This window comes from Homalodisca vitripennis, chromosome 6 (assembly GCF_021130785.1).
Source record: "Homalodisca vitripennis isolate AUS2020 chromosome 6, UT_GWSS_2.1, whole genome shotgun sequence".
Classification (NCBI taxonomy): Eukaryota; Metazoa; Arthropoda; class Insecta; order Hemiptera; family Cicadellidae; genus Homalodisca; species Homalodisca vitripennis.
Window position 1 is genome coordinate 34,678,311 of NC_060212.1, and position 25,347 is coordinate 34,703,657.

At 34.1% G+C, this 25,347-nt stretch overlaps 2 protein-coding genes across 4 annotated transcripts; one reads left to right on the forward strand and one right to left on the reverse strand.

Moving 5' to 3' along the window:
- Nucleotides 1-477: 477 nt before the first annotated feature.
- Nucleotides 478-14,886, forward strand: LOC124364263 (E3 ubiquitin-protein ligase lubel-like). 2 transcript variants are annotated; one of them, XM_046819609.1, is made up of 8 exons: nucleotides 478-718; nucleotides 2,144-2,423; nucleotides 2,762-2,851; nucleotides 3,693-3,823; nucleotides 4,974-5,184; nucleotides 9,151-9,284; nucleotides 11,202-11,370; nucleotides 13,552-14,886. In XM_046819609.1, the coding sequence occupies exons 2-8, from the start codon at nucleotides 2,322-2,324 to the stop codon at nucleotides 13,579-13,581; spliced, it is 867 nt and encodes a 288-aa protein (XP_046675565.1). In that variant the 5' UTR covers nucleotides 478-718; nucleotides 2,144-2,321; the 3' UTR covers nucleotides 13,582-14,886. The 2 variants fall into 2 exon arrangements, with proteins under 2 accessions (XP_046675565.1, XP_046675564.1); XM_046819608.1 differs by lacking the exon at nucleotides 11,202-11,370 and adding an exon at nucleotides 11,869-12,037 and having other exon boundaries at nucleotides 480-718; nucleotides 13,552-14,884.
- Nucleotides 14,887-16,375: 1,489 nt separating this feature from the next.
- Nucleotides 16,376-22,527, reverse strand: LOC124364264. 2 transcript variants are annotated; one of them, XM_046819611.1, is made up of 4 exons: nucleotides 22,325-22,527; nucleotides 21,249-21,437; nucleotides 18,832-19,066; nucleotides 16,376-16,799 (listed from the first exon to the last, which is right to left on the reverse strand). In XM_046819611.1, exons 3-4 carry the CDS (start codon nucleotides 18,961-18,963, stop codon nucleotides 16,437-16,439), a joined length of 495 nt encoding a protein of 164 aa, XP_046675567.1. In that variant the 5' UTR covers nucleotides 18,964-19,066; nucleotides 21,249-21,437; nucleotides 22,325-22,527; the 3' UTR covers nucleotides 16,376-16,436. The 2 variants fall into 2 exon arrangements, with proteins under 2 accessions (XP_046675567.1, XP_046675566.1); XM_046819610.1 differs by lacking the exon at nucleotides 21,249-21,437.
- Nucleotides 22,528-25,347: the final 2,820 nt, after the last annotated feature.

Sequence of the window (25,347 nt, forward strand, 5' to 3'; positions counted from 1 at the left end):
TAAAGTCAGTACGTGACTTGTGTCGAAGTTAATGTGTTAACAACATACAATGTAGCTAGAAATATATATTGTTGAACACATTGACTGCGGCAGATGCACACTGAAACTACCCCTGCTGTCTTAAAGTCAGTACGTGACTCGTGTCGAAGTTAATGTGTTAACAACATACAATGTAGCTAGAAATATATATTGTTTTTAAAACACATTGACTGCCGCAGATGCACACTGAAACTATCAATGCTGTCTTAAAGTCAGTACGTGACTCGTGTCGAATTGAATGTGTTAACAACATATAATGTAGCTAGAAATGTATCATAGTTTAACACATTGACTGCGGCAGATGCACACTGAAACTCCACCCCCCCCCCCCCCCACCCCCCCCCCCCCCCACCCCCCCCCCCCCCCACCCCCCCCCCCCCCCACCCCCCCCCCCCCCCACCCCCCCCCCCCCCCAATATCATAAATTTGATACCAATTACTTACCGTATAACGATTCTAAAACACGTTTATTGAATGTTAGCGTCAAGTAAGGCGATACTTGGCTGAAGGACTGGTGTCGACATATGACCAAGCAGAGCTTGTGGTTAAGCTGATGGAACTGGAGTTCGACAAGGAACTCAGCGTATCAGCAGCAAATGAGTGCAGCTCTCTCCAGTCCGCCCTCACCTACCTGCAACAAGAGTGCCAACTGTGCACTGGAAAATACCCTATGAATCAGGTAAGGCAATACACTTGACTCAGTGGGAAAATTTTCATCCAGATTCCTTAGGACTTATTTCACAAAGGTACCTCTGAATTAAAAGATTTATGTTTCCATTTTATTCTTCTTTTTATGCTAAGAGATTCATTATTACGATTTTAAAATTTTTATTTATATATGTATATATTTTTATGTATATTTTTATTTTTACTTATCAACAGAGTTTTAACACACATCACAGCCCTTCCAGAAATATAAGATTGTCAGTATTTGATCAACTCAAGTCAATGGTGGCTAATCATCTCACGAACAATTTTTCAATCATTAAAGTTCAATTTTAAATGTTAGTGGCTTGGATCCTTGAAATTAGAGAACAAAATTGCTTCTTAGACAACACCTGAAGTAAAATATGAATGTCAATGGAAATTTTCATGGCATTTTATTCATAGTTCATAAAATTTCAGTATTTAATACAACAATTTTTAAGGTAGTATGGCATATCCCTTATTCCATACAATAGGGAGCTGTTTCATAGTATAAATAATTACCTTAGGGTAATTTGGATATCTGTACCCAGTAGCGCACCCAGAAATCTTCTCTGCGAGGTGTCCGAAACATTAGAGTAGGGGGTTTTGGGGTCTGGGAATTTTTTGAAATACTAGGCCATAAAATCGTTAAAAATATTATTTCTGAGCTAATAAAAGGAAGACAAAGATCAGGTCAGAGTGTATAAACTTTACAGTAAAACCACCCTACTGGCAATCACCAGGGTATTGGTCACATTATAGAGCTTGGTCATTATATTGAGTGTGTAATTTTGTAAATCACTAATTATAACTTTTAATGTTTAACACCAATTAAATTGATGAAGTTTTTTTAATTAACCGTAACCGGCAACTGTTAGTTTTGACCGAAATCGCCAGACTGCTCATGGAGGTGTTGCTTAGTAGTAACAACAAACTAACCCAGTACAGAACTGCTCAGAACTCGGCAACACACTCATTACTGTGACAACTGATCATGTCGGGATCTCTAGCCTTGTTCTAGATGGTTTCCATATTAGAGTTTAAGCTCCGCTGTTGCTATGACTGTGCTCTGCACTACTTCACCCTCCAGATCACAGATGGAAACTCTGCTTGTGTCACGGCACATCTTCACTCTAGCCCTATGATGTTCCAGATGGTCTCCATGTTAGAATGCGAACACCGCTGTTGTCGTGACTGTGCTCTGCACTACTTCACCCTGCAGATCACAGATAGAAAATCTGCTTGTGTCATGGCACATCTTCACTCTAGCCCTATGATGTTCCAGATGGTCTCCATGATAGAATGTGAACACCGCTGTTGTCGTGACTGTGCTCTGCACTACTTCACCCTGCAGATCACAGATAGAAAATCTGCTTGTGTCATGGCACATCTTCACTCTAGCCCTATGATGTTCCAGATGGTCTCCATGTTAGAATGTGAAACACCGCTGTTGTCGTGACTGTGCTTTGCACTACTTCACCCTGCAGATCACAGAGAGGAACATTGCTGACTGTGTATGTCCATTCTGTAAACTGCCGGAGCTCCAGACCACCGATCCTGACCGTGCTCTCGACTACTTCAGCAATCTAGACATCATGCTGAAGGGCCTGTTGGAGGAGACAGTCCACGAGCTATTCCAGCGCAAACTGCGTGACCGGACACTAATGCAGGATCCCAACTTCAAGTGGTGTGTCAAGGCAAGTTCCATCATGTTTTACAAAGCATTCTCTTGAGTTTCACTATAACACAGTTGTAAAAAATTGTTATTGATTTTCTTATAAATGGAATTATTAGTCTAGAAATAATTTTGAATACATAGCAGCAGAGTAACTAGAACCCAATGTATTATAATTATCTAATAATGCAGAGTGTGTAGTAAATATGTTAATTAACATTAATTTTTGATAATAATAACTCAGCAAAATCCATAAGGATAGTCGGACTAAGGATATAGAGAAAAGCCAGCACATCTGAAAAAATTATCTTTCATAAAACGTAAACATTACAACTGCTTAACGTTTTATTTCTTTAACAGTGTTCTTCAGGATTCATTGCCAATCCACGCCAGAAGAGACTTGTCTGCCCTGACTGTCGCTCAGTGACTTGTGCCAGCTGTCGCAAACCCGTAAGTGTCTGGCAACTATTATTTTGTCCCATATATTTAAATGACTAATTATATATTCTTGAGGTATTTGACTATCGTTCCAATACTGTAAAAAATTAGAGATCTTTAAAACCAATTTTGAGGCAACTAATGTAAAAATTCTATTTGAACCTTTACTTCTTTTAAGTTTGTAAAAAGTTTTTTAACAATTTGTAAAATGTTGTAAGAATACTTCATTTTTCTAATCGTTGATTTTAAAATAATTTAATGTTATTAAGTAAATACACAAAATAAACATTCATACGATAATTTTTGTTACTTTACATGATTACTTATTTGTTTACATATGGGATACATAAACATACATTTGACACTTCACAAATTAGACATTCAAACACAAAACGCCTGATTATGAAACTTTAAACATAATAAACACTATACTATTATTTATAAATTTCAAATTATAGTTAAATTTTTTACTTAATATTACTGAATATTATATTACATATTTATAGTATTAGAATGTAAATGTTCTATCAAGGAATCACCAAGTTGATTAAAATTTAATTTCTACAAACTTTGTTATATTTCTTTCAAAACCTGCAATGTTTCAAGATCAAACAATATACAATAAAACAAATGCTTAAAAGTGTATTGATTTTATTATTCTCCTGACACACTTTGAAACCTAAGGATTTTGAAACTACTCATTCAGTTACGAAAATCAATAACTTCATACATACTATACTCATCATTTTATGAATCTGGTTTGAGAATATGAGACAGAGGTAGAAACAAGTAAGCAATATTTAATATAAATAACGTTATTTTACAACAATTATGCAGTATTTTACTGTTTCAGTGGGAGAAGCAACATGAAGGGTTAAGTTGTGAAGCATATGCTGCTTGGCTAGAAGAGAACAACGATCCTGAGACCCAACTCAACAAACACCTCGCAGACCATGGAGTCACCTGCCCTAACTGTGCTAACAGGTGAACAATCTGAGTTGATGATACGGGGGCTAAGTTTACTAAAGAAGTTTCCGTAACCTAAGATCGGTAACTTTCCACACTTTAGCTAACTTTATGACATAGAATTATTATTGTTGAGAGAGAAAATTTGCTCAATTCTATTACTGAGTATCGAATAGACGAAGCACATGGGGTTGGATACAGCTGAGGTTATAGTAATGAAAACTCAATTTGCAAAGTTTACTTATATGTTTAACTGTGACAAATAATCATAAAAGCACCGCTTCTAGATGTTAAAAATAAAACAATGTAATGCCACGTTGCTGCCAAATAGAGTGACAATGAACTAAATGATATCATGGGGGTGGACCTAATGGTTCCAATGTTCTATGGGAATTTTGCATACGAAGTTAATAATCATTAAAACTTTAAAATTGTCTTTCCTTCACGTTGATGTCGACTCACAAGCGTGGGCATCAGCATCTTGGCTCGACATTGCAGCTGTAGTCAGAAAAAGTAAAAGTGAAGATTAGTAGACTAGAAGTCTAAAACATGAATGCTGGAAGCACTCGAAGTTGTACTCATAGTTGAAATCAAACTCAGAGATTCGAAGTTAAACTTGCCTAAAACAAAATCACGACGGTATTAGCCATTTATCGAGACAATTTAAGATTCATGACAACGCGGTCTCGTCAGAAGGACATCACCACACTATTATCTATATTAATCTGCCAAATAAAACATCAACCAAGGTAAGTTACTTTACTATTTAAAACTTTACTTTATATTACATTCAAAATTAAATGTCTCGCATGAAAGGGCTAATTTATAAAACGGAAACATAAATTTTACTTATGGACAAGGCACAAGAGGTGTTGCTCAGCAGCTACAAAGTTCATGAAAGAAAAAATTAATACGCATGCCAATTATGTTTTTAATCTGCAAGAATTTAGTTCTAAGAACATCGGATGTAACTTATATTTACCAGTAACGAGTAACAGGCAAAAATATGTATTATTTAAAATAAAACTAAATAACGGTACAATTGAAACACAATACTGTTTTACAGGATGGTAGATATGTAATTGGTATAAATAAAAATACTGAGAACATATGAATGACTACATTGCTAATTATACTAGTAACCATAATAACGAGGAATGTAATACAGGTACTCACTATCAAAGGGTGGCTGCATGCACTTAACTTGCCCACAATGTCAGCACGAGTTCTGTGTCGGCTGCGCCAAACCATTCTCTATGGGCGCCAAGTGTAAGGTGTCTGAGTACTGCGCCAAACTGGGTCTTCATGCTCACCATCCTCGTAACTGCCTCTTCTATCTACGTGACAAAGAACCTCAGCTACTGGAGAAGCTCTTGGAGGTACGATCTATCATGTATCTGAGAAGAATAAAATGTGCTATTTATATATATATACAGGGTGATTCATGAAGTTCTCCCCCCACTTCTACAGCACATTGTACTAGTAAAAATAATGAAAAAATGTTATATAAACATAGGTCCGAAAACGCTTCGTTAGCGAGTTACAGCTAGCGAAAGATTTCGCCTGAATTCCTGGGTAAAGAGTAAAATAAAGCCATACTGAACTTTTGGAAAGGTTAATTAAGTAAGAAATATCGTGGATTCTTATGTATTTTTACCTGATAAAGCTAATAAAATAGGTTTCAGAACTGTACCTGTAGTAGTTTTTGAGGGATTCAGGGTTAAATGCAAAAAATTGGGGCACGAAACAATGTTTTTTTAAGTTTGATGTACAATAACTTTGTTAAATTGGTAATAAATACATAAAATCAACAAACATTAATTGTAGAGAATTTAATTCTGAGAAAATTGATATAATCAAAGTCTAAAATAAAACAGAAATAAGTACCAAAAAATCGATTTTATTCAGTATAATACATTACTAGTTTTAAGCAAAATTAATCAGGTTGGGCTAACCGTACGCACCTTTTTACAATATATGTTCGAAAATGAGGCCATCAATACATTTTGCAGCACGTTTGTGTATTGCTTTTGTTGCGTTTCTTAATTTTTCAGGACTTCCCTGTATCTGCACAGCCGAATCCATAATACGGGCAATTAATTCATCACGAGAATTCACTTTTGTGTTGTATACAATGTCTTTCATCCATCCCCAGATGCAATGATCCAATGGAGATAGATCTGGTGATCTTGGTGGCCAAGGGTGAGGCCCTCCACGACCAATCCAGTGTCCAGGAAATTGATGATTTAAGTAAGCAGAAACGGCACGTGAAAAGTGGGGAGGTGCTCCGTCATGCTGGAAGTACAAATTTTGTCTGAGATGTAAAGGAACATTCTCTAACAGCTGCGGCAACTCTTCTTGAAGGAAATGCAAATAGAACTCAGCATTTAGGCGTCCAGGTAATATGAAAGGTCCAATCAGCCGATTGTGCAAAAGGCCACACCAGACATTGATGCTAAATCGGTGTTGAAAGTTCTGTTCCACTACCTCATGTGGATTTTCTTCTGCCCATGAGTGTTCATTGTGCAAGTTATTAACACCATCTCGAGTGAATTGTGCCTCATCCGTAAACAAAATACGCTTGTAGAGTTGATTATTAATATTCAAAAAGTTGCAAAACTCCAAGCGAAGCGGACCATCCCGTAGCTGTAGATGTTGAACCTTTTGTTTATGAAACGGATAAAATTTGTTTCGATTAAGTGACCTCCACACCGTTGACTGCGAAACTCCTATCCGCCTAGAAATACATCGTGTACTTACACCTGGACTGCGATGAACAGCATTAATAACAATATCATCATCAAGTTGGACAGCTTGTTCATAATTGGTTCTAGTACTTGGTAGTGATCCTGTTTCCCGAAGAGTACGAAAAGTTCCTGAAATTGTTTTGGTATCTGGAATCCTCCTATTAGGGTAACATAGTTCATATTCTTCTACAGCAGCTCTAGCATTACCATTACAGTAACCCAAAATAAAAACCATATCAGCGTATTCCTCTGATGTAATTTTTTTGGCATTTTTTCGCTGAATAAACAATCGAATTATAACTCACAGAAAAATTGCATTTAATAACACGATTCACAGAACCCGATCTCCTGCTGTAGCTTGCAAAACACCACTAATACACAGTTCTAACGTAGCAGTACAGAATACCATTGTTGTTCAGCTGTTATTCGTGCGTTACCAACTTAGAAATTAATAAAACAAAAAACTTCATTTCGATGATTAGTAAACAATAATGGGAAAATGTTTGCTTCATTTATTTTCGAACATTTGATGTAAATTTTTATAAAAAAAAAAAAAAATACAACGTAATAAAACATGATATTTTTATTTACAAACAAATTTATTTAACAGTTAATCTTGTTTTCTCAATTTATCTCATCATTAAGGAACAAACATTTTGTTTTTGTTTTATTTTAACTAAATACCGTACGGTATTTCTTTACAGCTAGTAATGTATTATACTGAATAAAATCGATTTTTGGTACTTATTTCTGTTTTATTTTAGACTTTGATTATATCAATTTTCTCAGAATTAAATTATCTACAATTAATGTTTGTTGATTTTATGTATTTATTACCAATTTAACAAAGTTATTGTACATCAAACTTAAAAAAACATTGTTTCGTGCCCCAATTTTTTGCATTTAACCCTGAATCCCTCAAAAACTACTACAGGTACAGTTCTGAAACCTATTTTATTAGCTTTATCAGGTAAAAATACATAAGAATCCACGATATTTCTTACTTAATTAACCTTTCCAAAAGTTCAGTATGGCTTTATTTTACTCTTTACCCAGGAATTCAGGCGAAATCTTTCGCTAGCTGTAACTCGCTAATGAAGCGTTTTCGGACCTATGTTTATATAACATTTTTTCATTATTTTTACTAGTACAATGTGCTGTAGAAGTGGGGGGAGAACTTCATGAATCACCCTGTATATATATATATATATCCAATTTCAACTATGACCTACTTTACAAAAACATCACAGACTTAGGCAAAATTTTACCATGAAAATATTTTAAAAATTATGAAAATTATACTCTATTTGAGTTTTTTTTAATACTATTAATTTAACTTGGTTGTCTATTAACTATAACTTTAACTCGGTGTCAGAGTTATCACTCACCAAAGTTATCGTCACTACTGTTATTCTCCAATAGTGTTGTCTGGTATGCTCATTTTGTAGTTTTACATAAACCAATTTATGTACAATAAAATAATATAAGTTACTTCACAAATAACAACATAAATAAAAACACTACCAGATATACGCAGTATGGAAGTTGAAGAAAAACACAACATAATTCTTTGAAAGAGATTAAGACTTTTAATATCAACTGCTACACCACCACCCCCTTGAGTTATAAAAATAGTTAATCAGTTAAAAACAGTTAACGATACAAAATTTTTGATATTTTTCAATTTTTATAGCAATTCTAACAGTACTTTTCTCAACGAAATTCGTCAACGCATAGTCAAAGAGCAACAATCCTGTCACAGTTGATAGGTATTAACTACGAGTACTTGTTGCTCCTAAATTGACTTATGCGATTTCGTTGAGAAAAGTACTGTTGGAATTCCTATAAACATTTAAATATAAATAGTAAACATCTTGTAATTTTTTTATAACTGATGCAAAACAGCTGATACCTTTCAACTGATAAAATCTTTGTTGCTTCCGGCTTGTGCAAGCATACCTATAAAGTGATCATGCTCGCTTATGCATTGACGGATTTCTTTGCAAAAGGTATCGTTGAAATTGTTATAAAAATTACTAAATAGTTGGTATCTAGTAAATTTTTATAATTATACTAGTCTTTTTGTTATTTGACTCAACAATTTTCAACAGATGTCATTTTGTTAATATCAAAGCAAATCACACCATTATTTTTTTAAATTTAAATTGTTGTCTTATGTATTACTACCTATGTGCGAAGTTTGATAGCTGTAGCTATACTGGGTCTAGAGATATTAATTTTTTTTATAAAAGATAGAAATGGTGGCTAGCTGCTAAACGAGATATTTCTCGACCTGTGTTTACATGACATTTTTGTTTGAAATTATATGTACCCACAGAAGTTTGTAACACTTTTTTCTGAGCACTCTGTATATTTGATATAATTATTTTTAGGTTTCTCAGCTTAAAACACAAATCTCTGTGGCTCACATTTTTAAAAAACAGGAATTGGTAAATTGGACTGAAATTTTGTAACTGACATATCCACATGTTACTCTGTCAGCCATTCGTATACTGACCAACTGAGCAAATATTTTGCAAGTACATACATATATAAATATCTTTTCTTGAAATACTACACTCTTAACCTCTCCTATAGGACAACAACATTGAGTATGAGAAAGAGGCGGCCAAGGAGAATTTCCGATGCTCAGTCCAATTGCAACGAGAGACGCCGGAAGGTCTTCTGGACTCCACTTGTGGTCTTGCAGTCGAAAAGGCTGGACTCTGCAGGTGAGACACACTCACTCTTAACTTTTAAGACTGTAAAAATGTTGGAAGTTGCAACTTATTCTTCGAATGTCCAGTTGGTAGTAAAATAGTGGCAGTAAATAAATTTTGTAATTAAGATCAAATCAATTTATATTCCTTCGGTTTAGACGATTGATTTACTTGGAATTAATTAGTTACACAATTGAATTTTTAATTCCGGCCTACTGCCATACACTTAAGCCTCCAGGGCTTTTTGCGCACCCCGGAAACACACCATGAGTCCCACCAGTCTACAACTTCAGCAGTTCAACAAACCGCCGAAAACAACCTATCAGGTCCTCCTGGGAAAATTCACCAACTCTGTCCAAACTACCAAAGATGGCGTACTGCTCCCTTGCTATTGCGGGACAATCAAAGAGCAGGTGCTCAGCAGTTTCCTCCTGCTCATTACACCTTCCACAGAGCGGATCCTCCTGAAGGATGCCGACTCCGTGAAGATGCTTCCTCAGGTTACCATGCCCCGTAATTAGACCAATAACCTGGGAAGACATTGATCTATTTAATTTAAACTCTGGTTTCCCTTCAGAACGAATAAATCTTTCGCCTTTTGAATTCCTTAATCAAAGTGTAATTGAAAAACTATTAAATGCAATGCTCAGATTATCTAAGTGTACATTTCGTTAAATTTAAGGAGTTGCAGAAACAATTTCTAGATTTAGATAATATACAACGATGCTAATATTATTGTACCTTGCTATTGTTTCCTTGAAATTTAATAATCATAAATCTCTAAATATTGAAACCGAAATTTACAAACATTTTGTTTCCAGATATGTTGGTAAAAACATAGAAAATAAAATAATCCACAGTTAAAGTTTTTAGAAATCAGAATTGATTTATTTTCAAATCTTAAACCTAATAGTGGCTGTTATTTTATCCTGTAGTGTCAGCCTATTTTTGAGCTTTTTGCAAGGATTTTTTAAATTCAATACAAATATAAATAAAAAGAAATGTTTTATGATGTTATAGGATATAGATTTTCAGGATGAAATGGAGAATAATATATAAATTTAAAATATGCCTACAAAATCTTAATACTTATCATGATATAAACTCTTTTACCATTTAGGGAGAGGACCATTCTTTTGAAATAAAGTTGTTGCGAGAAAATTATAAATGTGAGATATCCATTTTGTTTCAAATTTCATCTGGGTTTAGAAAATATAAACTTTATTCAACATATTATATTCTACAACTGTACTAATGCTACAAACAAAAACCAGTTATGCACATAAATTATGAAAAACCGGTGTATAATAGATAGTTTCAACATGAAAGTTTTAGAAATGTAATGAAACACAATTATATGTTAAATTGCATATAGCGATTGTAAGCTCAATTTCTTCCCCACTCCAGTGATCCAAATCACATGGATATATTAACAAGTTATTATGTAAGGACATGTTCGTTCGATAGAAGTAAGTCTTTTAACTCTACAGAAACGACGTCAACAGTCAAGAAAATTTTGAAAACACTAGTTGGGTTAAATAAAACGTAATGGTGTTAAAATTACAGTATATGAAGGTTGAACTCTTGATTTGGAGAAATCAACTTTAAGGTGACAAAGTCTTGAATTTTATAAACTGATCGCTCTACGAGCTATTTGTGTAGTTGCCTTTGAAGTTCTTTTAGGTGTTTTATGTTCTCTGGTAGTGAATTTACAGTATCACTTAGAAAATAAATAATATGGATTTAAAAAACTAGTAAACAAAATTGTGTCATTCACACAGATCCTCTAATTTAGCTGAATTTAGGACATTTCTTTCTATGTCGATTCCTGTTTTACAATCTCCTCTGTCCGACAAAAGCAACAATACAATACAAGCTGTCACGAGGATTGACTGGTAAGTTAGAGTTTGAGGTGTTGCCTGTATATAGGAAACATTATGTGGAACATTTGTGCCGCATAATTCGTCACAACCACCTGGAAACCTTATGGCTTCTGACAGCTGATGACCTGGAAACTGTGGTCCGTCGACACGGATTACGACTGCCCAGCAACCCCTATGGCACTCCCTTACTGCACTACTACAATGCTCTCATGGAGGTACCTCCCTGCTTGTGGTTCACTAATGCACTTCACGTTTGGTCTCCATCCCTCTTTCTACAATAGTCTGAGTTCACTACCTTTAATGTGACATAACCTTAGTAAAGAAGCTTTATAGAAAAACTTATTTGTGAGCGCAAAACTACAGTTTCTGCTTATCAGGTGCCTTTATGCAATTTTTACTATCATTTTCATTTGGACACAGCTACTTCTTGACGATTCATGAGGTGTTCTTTAATTTAAAGCTGTGGTTTGTTTAAATCATAATTTATTATTGTGTTTTTGATAACGGATGAAAAGCGATATCTAGAATCCAGTTTCGTAAAAAACGCTAAGTATCTGATCAGACAAAATTAAATTCTTAAACTGTAGTGATGAACATGACCTAAACATTTTAGAATTCCACTTTTTTGAGGGGAACAATATAAGTGGTACCCCATGGGCAGAAACTAGATGTTTGCAAAGATAATAGTGTTGAGGAATTGAGTATTGCCGTAGGACTCACTTCATAGAATACCTGGTGAAAGTGATTGGTCGGCATAAGCTGGACCCTGTAGCCATCTTCGATCTAACGGAGGTACAGCAGGAGTTGCGCAGACGTGGCAAGCCTCTGCCAATCAGAGAGGGCGGGCAGACGGACGCGGACTACACGGCTCTCTGCGCGCAGGTACTGATTGGCCGAGACTTGCTTCACAGCTACAGGGGTGCCAGCTGCATCGGCAGAGAACTTTAAATTCCCTGATGAAAATTTTATCATCCTTAACTATGTTTTTCAGCTGGTATTTCAAAAACAAACAAGAAAATGTTAAATTATATTTTATTTTGATTAACTTTCAAATACAAACTGAACGATTGAAATATTTCCAAAGATATCACTAGTAGATGGCATCCCTTTAGCTGCTAAATGTTGTGGTTATGTGGCACTTTTAATGTTTTCAAAAAGTGTGTTTGGAAAGTTAACCATATCAGTAACCAATTTATTTAATCTAAAAGTTCTCAATTAAAATTAAAATTTATTTTTCCATGTTAATTCTAAAAATATACTTTTTTATCCTGTCTAGTGCCAAGCCTGCATGTTATGTTCAGGCATATCATTTACAATACTTTTGGTATACTACTAATACAAATTATTAAAAATTCTGTTATGGATCCTGAATGAGATGCCTGTATAATTGCTTCAGCAATTATTTATACTAAAAGCATACCTCTTTATCTTCAGTTACACTATAAGTAAAGTAGTTTAAAATAAAGTATTTAGGCAAAATAATTAAGTCTACATTACAAACAAATTTTATGTCAGAACTGGTGATATGATCACAGCATTGAATGTAGTATTTACAAACTTTATACTTTTTTCTCAATACGATATTTAAAGATGGCACAGGGTCCAAGCATATTCTCATCTTTACACAATTTAACCTGTCTATGTATTGATAAACAAAACATTTCTAACTTATTTATCTCAGTAGTGTTTGCTTGTTGTAACATTCAACCTGCATGAGAATTAATTCACTTTTAGTTGACATTTGAAATTTCAAAATTTTTGTGTTGAGTGTGCTAGAAATAATTATGTTGTTTTTAAAAATAAAATATTGTTTATTACTTAAAATTAAATTAAGTATTCTTCACTAGTAGTTTCAATTACGTATTAAAGATTGTATTACATGCCTTTAATGTAATTTGTGTGGTACCTATAATATTATTATTGTATTTTTGTTAAATTGAACTTCATAAAAAATAATGAATGACAAAAGATGACAGTTCAGTTCTGAATAAACAACCAAAATAACCTTGTACCACTGCTGCCAACACTCTAGTCAAAATTTCCTATTCTTTTTATTGGTGGCTGGTTTAGTGGTTTTTTTTCTTTTTTTGTTGAGATTTTCTTTTGCTTTTACAGTTTTTATTTCAATTACATTTTTAACTGTACACATGTTTAATTTTTGTAAATTGTTATCAGCTGAATGATTTTGAGCATTTTAGTGGATATTTCTCTTTTATTATAAAACTTATTACAAAAACAATTTTTGCAGGAAATGAAGAAATTAAGACTCTATAAGAGAAATTCTGCTCACATGATTACAAACAATTATTCATGCAAAATAATACTGAATTGTAGTAAAATAATTTCCAATAAATTACAGTTTAAGCGAAGGTTTTACATTTGTTGTGTGTTTTCAGGTAGTGCAAGAGCAGATACCCTTGGACTGAACATCAGAAAAAAAATATTTAATTACAGCGACATCTGTTTTTGGTTTTCAACAAACCAAATAAAATGGCGTACCGAGAGTGACTGACCTTAAGACCTTCACAAAAATATGCATTTCTCACTTTGATAGTACTTGGTTATTTTTAATAAAACTACAAATTCCATGTAGGATTGGCTTTGTTATTATTTTATTGGTTGAAAATAAACAATAACGACAAACAGAGATGTTGAATATTTACAATTGTGAAAGTATAAGTATTATCGATTAAAAATTACTGAAAATATGACAACTATTTCCAACAGCAATATATAATACAAACATTTATAGATTCGTGGTACCTACCTCTGCATGATATCAATGCTAATTCACTTAAACTCATAGTATTTGAAAATCTCTTCAAACATAATTTGTCTATGTAACAACTAATATATTAAATTTTACTTAATGTTTTTATATCTTATTTATTGCTTTATGTCTACAAATAAATGTGTTAATCTTTGTAGATATCTAATGTAAAAACTAGAAACCACAGCTATAAATTTGTTTATAACATGTAGGTTTTTTACAGTATTGTTTGTTACGAGTCTGTTTATAATGTGTACGTACTTTGTTTAATTTTATAGTTGTTCAGTGATGTTGTTTTGTTATTAAATCATAAATATATTATTTTTATTTTGAACATTCTTGTCCATGAATTTCGTGTTATTTGTTCTTTTTTCGTTCTGTTATTTTATGTTTACTTGTAATACATACGAGTTTAGGCTATGTTAAAAACAAATTTATTGATTAGTTTTATTTTGTCACATAAAAGTTATTGTCACTTTATTATTTTTACTGTTACAATAGTGATGGTTAACAAATAAAACTATATTTTAAAATACTGTCTACTCTTATTTTAACAATTATTCATACAATAATTTGTTGTGTTCTGTGTACATTTTCTGTTCCATAAACTTTTCTCCATAGTGATAGTGAACAAAGTAATTTACCGACAGAAAATTTATTGGAATTTCTCGTCAGAATAGTATTTAGGCATAGGAAATTTTGCATTTACCGGTTCTGGAAACCATCTTTAATTGTATTCTGATCTGTATTAATTTTTCTGTATCTCTGTGAAGCATCAATACTGATCACTCTAGAGACCACTGTCAATGAAAGTATATCAGAATTGCCCGGCTATACGGATAATTTAGTTATCTTTAACCCTCTAAGTGGCAAGCGACGTCTGAGACGTTCTATTTACACCGCCGCGACGTCTTAGAAGTCGCTTCACATTGCCGCTTATTGCTAGGCAACCGATAATTATTTTTACGCCTAGTTTGCACAGTTGCGTTCACCACTAAATTTCAAATATTTCATATAGTATCATCAACATCACGATGAAATAATCAATGTTACTAACTGAAATAATCCTAAGTTTTCTCCCGCGGTCTGTGGCAAAACTAGCTGAGTAGGCCTACGTGACTGTTTCGTTTCTCTTGGCTTGTACATATAGCTATATATTTTCTTTATTATTATAACATTGTCTATCTTTTTGGTTTGTAATAAATTTGGCATTGTTTTTACGATCTGGTGTTAGTTTGTTTATTCACTGTTTCCTGGTACCAAATTTCATTTTCAAGTTTGATTACAAACAAAAAACTAAAAATAATAATTTACTGTAATAAACTGATCTGGTAGATCTGTAGAAAAACTCTTTCTCTTCAAAATAAAATATAGTATGCAAAGATTCTACAGCATTTAGGTTGTTTTTTACCAGTTTCAACAAAACAATTTTTTTTGATATTTTGCAAATAAAATTTATTTTTTATTTTTTCATTTATTTTATTATAGTTTTCAAACTTTTTCCTTTGGTATTTGTAGGTAATTATTGTTTCTACCTTTGGTATATAATGGATTTTCTGTAACTATGTTTTTATTATTTTTTACAAAGTGTCAAAGTTACAATTTTAGTTCGGTCAATCAACATTTTTTGGTTTTTCACATGATAAGTCCAGTTCAGATTTCAAGAAATCATTTTATTTTGTCATAATATGAAAATTCAACTCTTTCTGAAGAATTCAGTATGCAACATGACTAGGTTAGAGTAAAAAATATATTTTTGGTGAATTTCTAAAAAATACTCTGCAAAGTGGCCAAAAAGAGCTTGCCACTGTGAAAGTTTAGCATTGCCACTTCTAGGGTTAAACAAAGGAAAACCAATAGTATCTTGCCGCTTCCTCAGATAGATAACTAATCAAACACGTACTATAGATCGGGTTCAAAAGAGCAAATCATACCACTATGTGACATAATAAGAAATCATTAATTAAAATTGTATTTGTAAATCATGAGAAACATTGTGTATCAAACTCTATGCACACTGTATTCTAAATAGCAACTTAAAAAAACTAACATTAATTATTAAAAATGGAAAGTAATAAAAAGAAAGTGGAGCTAAAATCAAATTGAATCAACCCTTCCAACCATAGCTACAGTATGTGTAGAAAACTTGGTTGTTTCACCGTTATTAGAAATCGTGTCAGACACACCGCAGTGCACTCAATTGTGCAGTTGATGAGACAATAAGACTGCCACTTCACCTATTCATAGGTGTCTCTGAGGTCGAAACGATGTAAAGGTTCGTTTTGAACTTCTTCATCGCCGACTTTCTTTGTATTTCTTTGGACAAACATGATTTCAGATTCCAGGATTCAAGTCATAGTACCGTAATCTTGCTTCAACACATTAACAATGGAAATGAAGTTATAATTTAAATGACAACTAAACTGGAACATACAATGAGGCTATGGAAATTAAACGTTAATGAAAACTATTAATTTATTAACATGTAGATACATTAAAACATTTACCAATTTACATACTGTTAAGAAAATTTGCTAAAAGCGAAGATTTCTTTTTCTGGACAATAGGTGACTGTGTCAGCACCTGATGCATACGGACTTGCTGTTTGAGGTTCAGTTTCTTGGCTGACTTTTTGGAAGAAACATTTGGAGAGACATGTTTTGTGGATTTTGCATTCACAGCTGATTCCAGAGAATTCTTGTACTTCTGTACAACAGATGCGTTCAGCCCAGCGAAAACGTCTTTTTTCTTCCGTTTCTTTTTCTTCTTCACTTCTTCAACCGCTACAAAGTCATCTTCCTCAGGTACAGTTTCGGTTTTACTTTTCCTCATGGGTACCTCAGTGGTTTTCTTGCAAATGTGACACTCGAAAATCTAGACAAAAAAGAAATAATGAGAATATGTTAGACGAGACAATTAATTCCAGGTACCTTGAGTAATGGCTAAATTTACATACCATGTTTTATTAATCCATAAAATTAAAATTAAACTGTATTATGCACTTCATTCATTAATTTATTCGTTGTATTTTTTTATATAACACTGCAGATCAAAACTTTAAAGTTTACTCACTTACAATAACTGTAATTGGTCTCTTTTTAGCTGACCATATTTCTCTCTTTTTCATTAATTCAACGTATCAATCAATGAATTAAATCAATTTATATAATACAGGTGATCTTTCTTTTTTCCTCAGAGCTTATTAGGGGATAACTGCCCTTCAGGGTTATGATACTTTCTAGGGAGGCTTGGTCAGAAGGAAAGAAACAAGTTTCTCCAAAAGAGCTTGAACGGTTTACGGATGGCTCTAAAACAAAAAATGGTGTAGGCGTTGGGATTGTGGGAATGAGACAATGTAGGGATTCGATGGTCCCTATGAGTACTTATCCCTCAGTCTTTCAGGGAGAAGTCACAGCCATTATAGAATGTTCTTGTGAGAACCTTTGTTTACAATATAGGAGTAAGATTATTGATATCCCACCTTCCTTTTTGGATTGGTACTTATTACAGAAAGTTAGTGAGAGTAATATGTAATATTACAATTGCTCATGATAATGTAATATATCTTTTTTTTAGGTATGTAGAAAGAATATGGCTAACTTATATATGAGAATCCAGTTCAATGTACAAGTCAGTTGAGTATACATCCGGGTCTTCTGTACCAGGAGACTGTATTACATCTATTATAGAATAGTGTCATTATTTTAGTGGCTTTTAATGTATCCAAAAGCTTAATGGATATCTAAAGCATTAAAAATTTTTCCCTTGTACTGAGGGGAGATGACATGTGTGTTTTGTTTTCTGCTCAGCTGTTTTAATGCAACAACCATTGGATCTAGATACTCAAAACTTATTTACTAAAGTTCTTAAGTATTTCCTTCTTACAGCTCTATCAGTATGTGCAAACATCAAACCATCATTCTGCTTCATAATCATTTTCATTCAAAGCCCCAAAAATAAATATTAATTTGACTTTATCTTCTTGACTATGGGGCATTATTACTCTTACGACAGTAATTATTGGGGAATATTATTTAAAAGTAAGAATGACAAAGCGATTCAAAATCAATAACTGTAATAACACACAAAATTTCTCGAAACAGTAACCACACAATAATGATACCACTGGATAATAACCACTTTAAAAGTATGACCTGTTCTGATGAGATTGAAACAAAGAAGGAACTTGTTTGTACTAACTCCCTAGAAAGAAAAGTTACCCCCAAAATCCCGTATTTTTGGGGGACACAAAAAATGTTCAAAATCATCAAATGAAACTTTCTTTCCACATTGCACCACTGCTTAAAGGACATCTACCTAATTAAAATTTAGAACAGAATAGAAAGGGGAGTCCTAACTTTATATTCACTCTGTATGTTAAAAATATGAATCCTGGTTGTTCTTAAGTGATGTATGAGGTAAAATAATTTTTAACAAGATAAAAAGAATTAGTACCTTAAGCTCAAACTTAAAAAAGGTTACAAATTTTAAAAAGCCAATTGATTTTTGATTAAGGGTTAATTTATGCCCACTGGGATATGTCCGACCATACAAAGTAATCTGCAATGGTTAGTTAATTTAGGGTAGTTTTATATTTGAGTCTAAAAGTGGGGAAGAGATATGATAATGACTACCAATGTACAAGGTATATTTACTGGAGGACTTGTGTTCAAAAATTAAAAGAGATCATTGACAGTGAGTGATCCATACTTTACTCATAGGTTACATAGTCATATTTCTACAATGATGTCAAGCTTAACTTTAACATTTCTGTAATACTCCCTTAAAGTGGAAATATTTGCCTACATTATTTTGTCACAATTATCATCTGTCACATATCACTACTACTGATCATTTTAGTTTTAGCTCTGATACAGAAAGATATTATGAAAGTGACGTGACTTACCAAAACATTTGCTGGAATCTTGCTTTTCAACTTCCCAACTAATTTCTGCTGGTAATTATTTAGAGTGGTGAAATCTTTCTTCATTAAAGCACGAATTCGTTGTTTTGGATTCTTTTGTGGACGAAGCCGCATGCTACACAAGCCTGGAGACCAAATGTTTAAACACCACTTGCAACACGATGGACCAATCTCGATGTCAGATCCTTCATCCTTCACCAAACTTTTGTATTTGAACCTAAAAGGATACATTTTTCAATATGTGCAATTGGTATACTATATTTTGTAAAGCTATAACTGAGTTTTATTGACAACTAAAGCGTGTAAAACAGTTCCTCCAAGAAAATTCAGATATTTCACATATTCTATTGAGAATTATAAATTTGCATTTAGCTAATTAATAGAACGCAATTTGGGATTAGTATGTCACATGAATATCACATGTTAGGGTTTTATGTAAAGCTACATTTTATATTTACCTATAAAAAATTTGTCCTTGGTCAATTTACAACTTATTGGTGTATTATATACATTTCATGTACAGGGTGGCGCATATGTCAGTTTCCCCAGAAGAGAAATTTAAAGGCGTTATAGCTTAATTTAATAAAACAAAATTAGGGAAGAAAACAAATTATTATATGAAATTACTTACATATTACCATACAATGTTATAGCAGTTGTTCGAAATGTCGACCTTAATTTTGTATATACTTCATACAACGACTTAGAACAGAATCACAAATTTTTAACAATAAAGGTTTATCATTATTAACAAGTTCAAATGCATTTCTAATTGGTTTTCTGAGTTCGTCAAGATTTTGCAGTTTTGAAGCTTACACAGTCTCCTTTATAATACCCCACAGTGAAAGACAGTGAACAGACAATAATGAACTTACTCTGTGTTGCTGCCAACGCAACATTGTTACCAACCTATCAAAACAAAATATCCCTATTTATGGGGAAATTGACATATGCACCACCCTGTACTTTACACATTGTGTTATATTTTATTACTGGGTGATAAATCCTGCATGTTTTGATTATTTTTTAATATTGGTAAACAACCTGAGAACTTAATATTTTTCTTTTTGTGCAGATATTTCTCAGCAAACACTAGTTTTTTAAAGAAAATATTTTGGATGAGTGCTATTTTTACCAGTTATAATAACTTCTTTATATGTTAGCAAAAATAAAAAAATAAATATATAAGGATCATTGTCAAATTACCTTTCCCCAGTTCTTTTGAGGTCCCAAAATATACAATCTGTAATACTCAATAAAATATAGTGAGGATACTATAAAGGATTCTTCCCATAGGTACCAGGAGGCAAACCCACATGTATATCTTGAGTTATCTCAAATAATTTTCTCGTATTTATCTTTTTAGGATTTATCTTTCGCATTTCTAAAGGAACTTTTGGCTAGAAAACTGTTATTACTATATGGGGCTTTAGTTTGTCCTCACCTCGAACACCGTACTCTAGTTTTGTCCCCCCACTATACATTTCATGTAAATGTTCTACAAAGTATGCAAAATAAATTTTGTGGACTCTTGGGATTCCGGAGGGGTACTAGATCTTGAAGTCTCTGTATCAGCGCTCGAGCAGGAATTTCTGCTACCTTCACTGGCATCCAGAAGAAGAGACTTTCACATTGTATTTCTGCACAAACTTATTAATGGAATAATACACTCTCCGGAGTATATCCTTCTTGGTGCTGCAAGAACTAGATCCAGAACCCTTTTTACGATTGGCCATCACTTGAACAACTATAGCTACTATGGTGTTATCGCCCGTCTTCTCAGATTTGGCAATGGTGTTCCTGAAGATGTGGACTTCTTTTGTGATAATGAAACCAGCTGAAGAGTAATTATTATTATAAGTTAATTATTCATTCTGTTGGGTTATATAGTTTTTCATTTCTTTGGGTGCATGCTGCCTCTACAAATAGTACATGTATTTCTTGACTATTTCTAGTATTATTGCACTTTTCTTGTATTATTGTTGATGTTATTCTAGTATTATGCTTATTATTATTTGTTGTTCTTCATATATTGATTATCATTGTTGTTACATTTGTATACTGGTAGATGCCATTAATAAAAAATAAAATAAAAGTAAAAATTCATAGACGTTTTCAAATTCATAAACAATCAGTGATATTATCCGGAGGCCATTATTTTTGGAAGAGTTTTTCATACCGTGGACCTAAAAAAACTACATTATTACAAAGAACAGACTTTATTTAACTCTCTGTAAAAATCAGTCTTTATGACCAACGCAACGGTTCTTGTTTTCTGTCTACTAAAAGGAAGTGATGTCAGCGAAAAGTATTCCACTTTGTTCCTACTGTTTGTTATTAGGCTATATAAGTAGGTTTAGATTAAATTATCATATATATGTTACTAGAACCAAAGTTACCTTTATGAGCGCTCACATGATCTGAGTTTAAATGAAAACCCCGCATTGATGACCAGGGACATTTCCAATCGGTACTTTCCCAACCTCAGATCACATCCCAGATCATCCAAATTCTCCGACGTTAGATCACGTTGGTTGATGTAGCATCAGTGTACACTTGAGTAGCACCTGTGGAGCCACACACCACTTCTGACGAAAAAAGAGAAATATCCAAAATGAGATAGCAAAAAAATTCATGGTCAGATAACGTGAGGGCTCATTAACTTTTTATATTTACAATATGTTCATATGTATTTGCCAACTTATATACAGTCTAGTAACAAATAGTAAACAGGAACAGAGTGGCCTCCTTCTCGCAGACATCACTTCATTTTGGGAGGCAGAAAACAAGAACCGATCATCAAAACAACATATACTTTTAACAGCAACTTAAGTCAAATAAAATCTGTTTTTTCTAATAACGTAGTTTTTATAAACCTGGTAAGAAAATCACTTCCAAAAATAGTGGCCTCCGGATAATACCAAAGTACCAAATTAGTTAATACTTGCTGTTTATTGTTTACATTAAAAACATTGTAATTAATGGACTAAGTTGAAATCCTAGCCTATGTTAGGCTAAGTTTAACAAATTGTAATACAAAATTATTCATTCAGATTTTAAAAATCAAACCTTTCGATAAAAACAATCGAGTAAGGACTGCTGTAGGTGGTTTATTAAAATCTACGATACGTATTTATTTTTTTTACATCTTACAGGATTGTGTGGGTGTGAGGTTATGTTGTCAAATATATTATTGAATTTACTGTTGCATTTTAACCAACTTAATAAATTTACCCAAAAATATGTCTTTGATATTCATCAGTAGGATATGAAATAATAATTAAAACTAGAAAAACGTATTCAAGTGATAACCTAGAACAGTTAAAAGTACAAACCCTGTTTCATTATTTTGATTAGGCCTACAGATTAAGTTTAAGTTCATCAATATTAGACCTACCTACAAAATATCTGCACTATAATAATGAATGTAACTTTTTTAATCTCTTAATAATAATATAATAAATAATAAACTCACAAAAGATTTGATTTGATGATGGATATGCTTCTGTTTTGACATCCAAATGTTGAATTTAGCAAATTAAACTTCCTTAAAATGTCATTACCATCCATAATTTATAATGAAAGGAAATACATTTGATAGTAAACAGGATTATATTACAATTATGTTTAATTTGGACCGAATAAAAAGCCTTATAACCTCAAAACAATTAGTAAATAACCACCGTGAAGTTAGCGTCACTTTATCGTCCAGACCGTCTAGTGCATCAATGTTGCAGTCATCAATCTGAAGGCGTTAACAAAAATTCAAAAACTGAGATAAATTGTATAATACTAATTATAAAAACGATCTTTCACAAAATCAACACAGTTTTTTCTATTTATTACTTTCCACAAAGGTTTCCCATTAAATGTGTCATGAATAAAAATCCCAAATATAATACCTAAGTAAACCGTAGGAATGTATCGTAAAATGGACGTCCTCTAATAAATGCCACTCCTGAGACTTAACCAAACAAGTGCCCGCAATGGAACTTTGTACACAGATGCTCTGTAAGCTGAACTTTAATATACCAACGTCAAAAAGGTGGTGTCGGCCGTCAGAGGTCCTATCGTCTAAATTAAATGCACCGTTAGACGGGGCGTTCTCGTATAAAAGTCGCTCCTGAGACTAAACCAAACAAGTGCCCGCAATGAAACTTTGTACACAGATGCTCTGTAAGCTGAACTTTAATATACCAACGTCAAATAGGTGGTGTCGGCCGTCAGAGGTCCTATCGTCAAAATTAAATGCACGGTTAGACGGGCGTTCTCGTATAAAAGTCACTCCTGAGACTTAACCAAACAAGTGCCCGCAATGAAACTTTGTACACAGATGCTCTGTAAGCTGAACTTTAATATACCAACGTCAAATAGGTGGTGTCGGCCGTCAGAGGTCCTATCGTCAAAATTAAATGCACGGTTAGACGGGCGTTCTCGTATAAAAGTCACTCCTGAGACTAAACCAAACAAGTGCCCGCAATGAAACTTTGTACACAGATGCTCTGTAAGCTGAACTTTAATATATCAACGTCAAATAGGTGGTGTCGGCCGTCAGAGGTCCTATCGTCAAAATTAAATGCACGGTTAGACGGGCGTTCTCGTATAAAAGTCACTCCTGAGACTTAACCAAACAAGTGCCCGCAATGAAACTTTGTACACAGATGCTTTGTAAGCTGAACTTTAATATACCAACGTCAAATAGGTGGTGTCGGCCGTCAGAGGTCCTATCGTCAAAATTAAATGCACGGTTAGACGGGCGTTCTCGTATAAAAGTCACTCCTGAGACTTAACCAAACAAGTGCCCGCAATGAAACTTTGTACACAGATGCTCTGTAAGCTGAACTTTAATATACCAACGTCAAATAGGTGGTGTCGGCCGTCAGAGGTCCTATCGTCAAAATTAAATGCACGGTTAGACGGGCGTTCTCGTATAAAAGTCACTCCTGAGACTTAATCAAACAAGTGCCCGCAATGGAACTTTGTACACAGATGCTCTGTAAGCTGAACTTTAATATACCAACGTCAAATAGGTGGTGTCGGCCGTCAGAGGTCCTATCGTCTAAATTAAATGCACGGTTAGACGGGGCGTTCTCGTATAAAAGTCGCTCCTGAGACTAAACCAAACAAGTGCCCGCAATGAAACTTTGTACACAGATGCTCTGTAAGCTGAACTTTAATATACCAACGTCAAATAGGTGGTGTCGGCCGTCAGAGGTCCTATCGTCTAAATTAAATGCACGGTTAGACGGGGCGTTCTCGTATAAAAGTCGCTCCTGAGACTAAACCAAACAAGTGCCCGCAATGAAACTTTGTACACAGATGCTCTGTAAGCTGAACTTTAATATACCAACGTCAAATAGGTGGTGTCGGCCGTCAGAGGTCCTATCGTCAAAATTAAATGCACGGTTAGACGGGCGTTCTCGTATAAAAGTCGCTCCTGAGACTAAACCAAACAAGTGCCCGCAATGAAACTTTGTACACAGATGCTCTGTAAGCTGAACTTTAATATACCAACGTCAAATAGGTGGTGTCGGCCGTCAGAGGTCCTATCGTCAAAATTAAATGCACGGTTAGACGGGCGTTCTCGTATAAAAGTCACTCCTGAGACTTAACCAAACAAGTGCCCGCAATGAAACTTTGTACACAGATGCTCTGTAAGCTGAACTTTAATATACCAACGTCAAAAAGGTGGTGTCGGCCGTCCGAGGTTCTATCGTCTAAATTAAATGCACCGTTAGACGGGGCGTTCTCGTATAAAAGTCGCTCCTGAGACTAAACCAAACAAGTGCCCGCAATGAAACTTTGTACACAGATGCTCTGTAAGCTGAACTTTAATATACCAACGTCAAATAGGTGGTGTCGGCCGTCAGAGGTCCTATCGTCAAAATTAAATGCACGGTTAGACGGGCGTTCTCGTATAAAAGTCACTCCTGAGACTTAACCAAACAAGTGCCCGCAATGGAACTTTGTACACAGATGCTCTGTAAGCTGAACTTTAATATACCAACGTCAAAAAGGTGGTGTCGGCCGTCAGAGGTCCTATCGTCTAAATTAAATGCACCGTTAGACGGGGCGTTCTCGTATAAAAGTCGCTCCTGAGACTAAACCAAACAAGTGCCCGCAATGAAACTTTGTACACAGATGCTCTGTAAGCTGAACTTTAATATACCAACGTCAAATAGGTGGTGTCGGCCGTCAGAGGTCCTATCGTCAAAATTAAATGCACGGTTAGACGGGCGTTCTCGTATAAAAGTCACTCCTGAGACTTAACCAAACAAGTGCCCGCAATGGAACTTTGTACACAGATGCTCTGTAAGCTGAAATTTAATATACCAACGTCAAAAAGGTGGTGTCGGCCGTCAGAGGTCCTATCGTCGAAATTAAATGCACCGTTAGACGAGGCGTTCTTGTATAAAAGTCGCTCCTGAGACTAAACCAAACAAGTGCCCGCAATGAAACTTTGTACACAGATGCTCTGTAAGCTGAACTTTAATATAC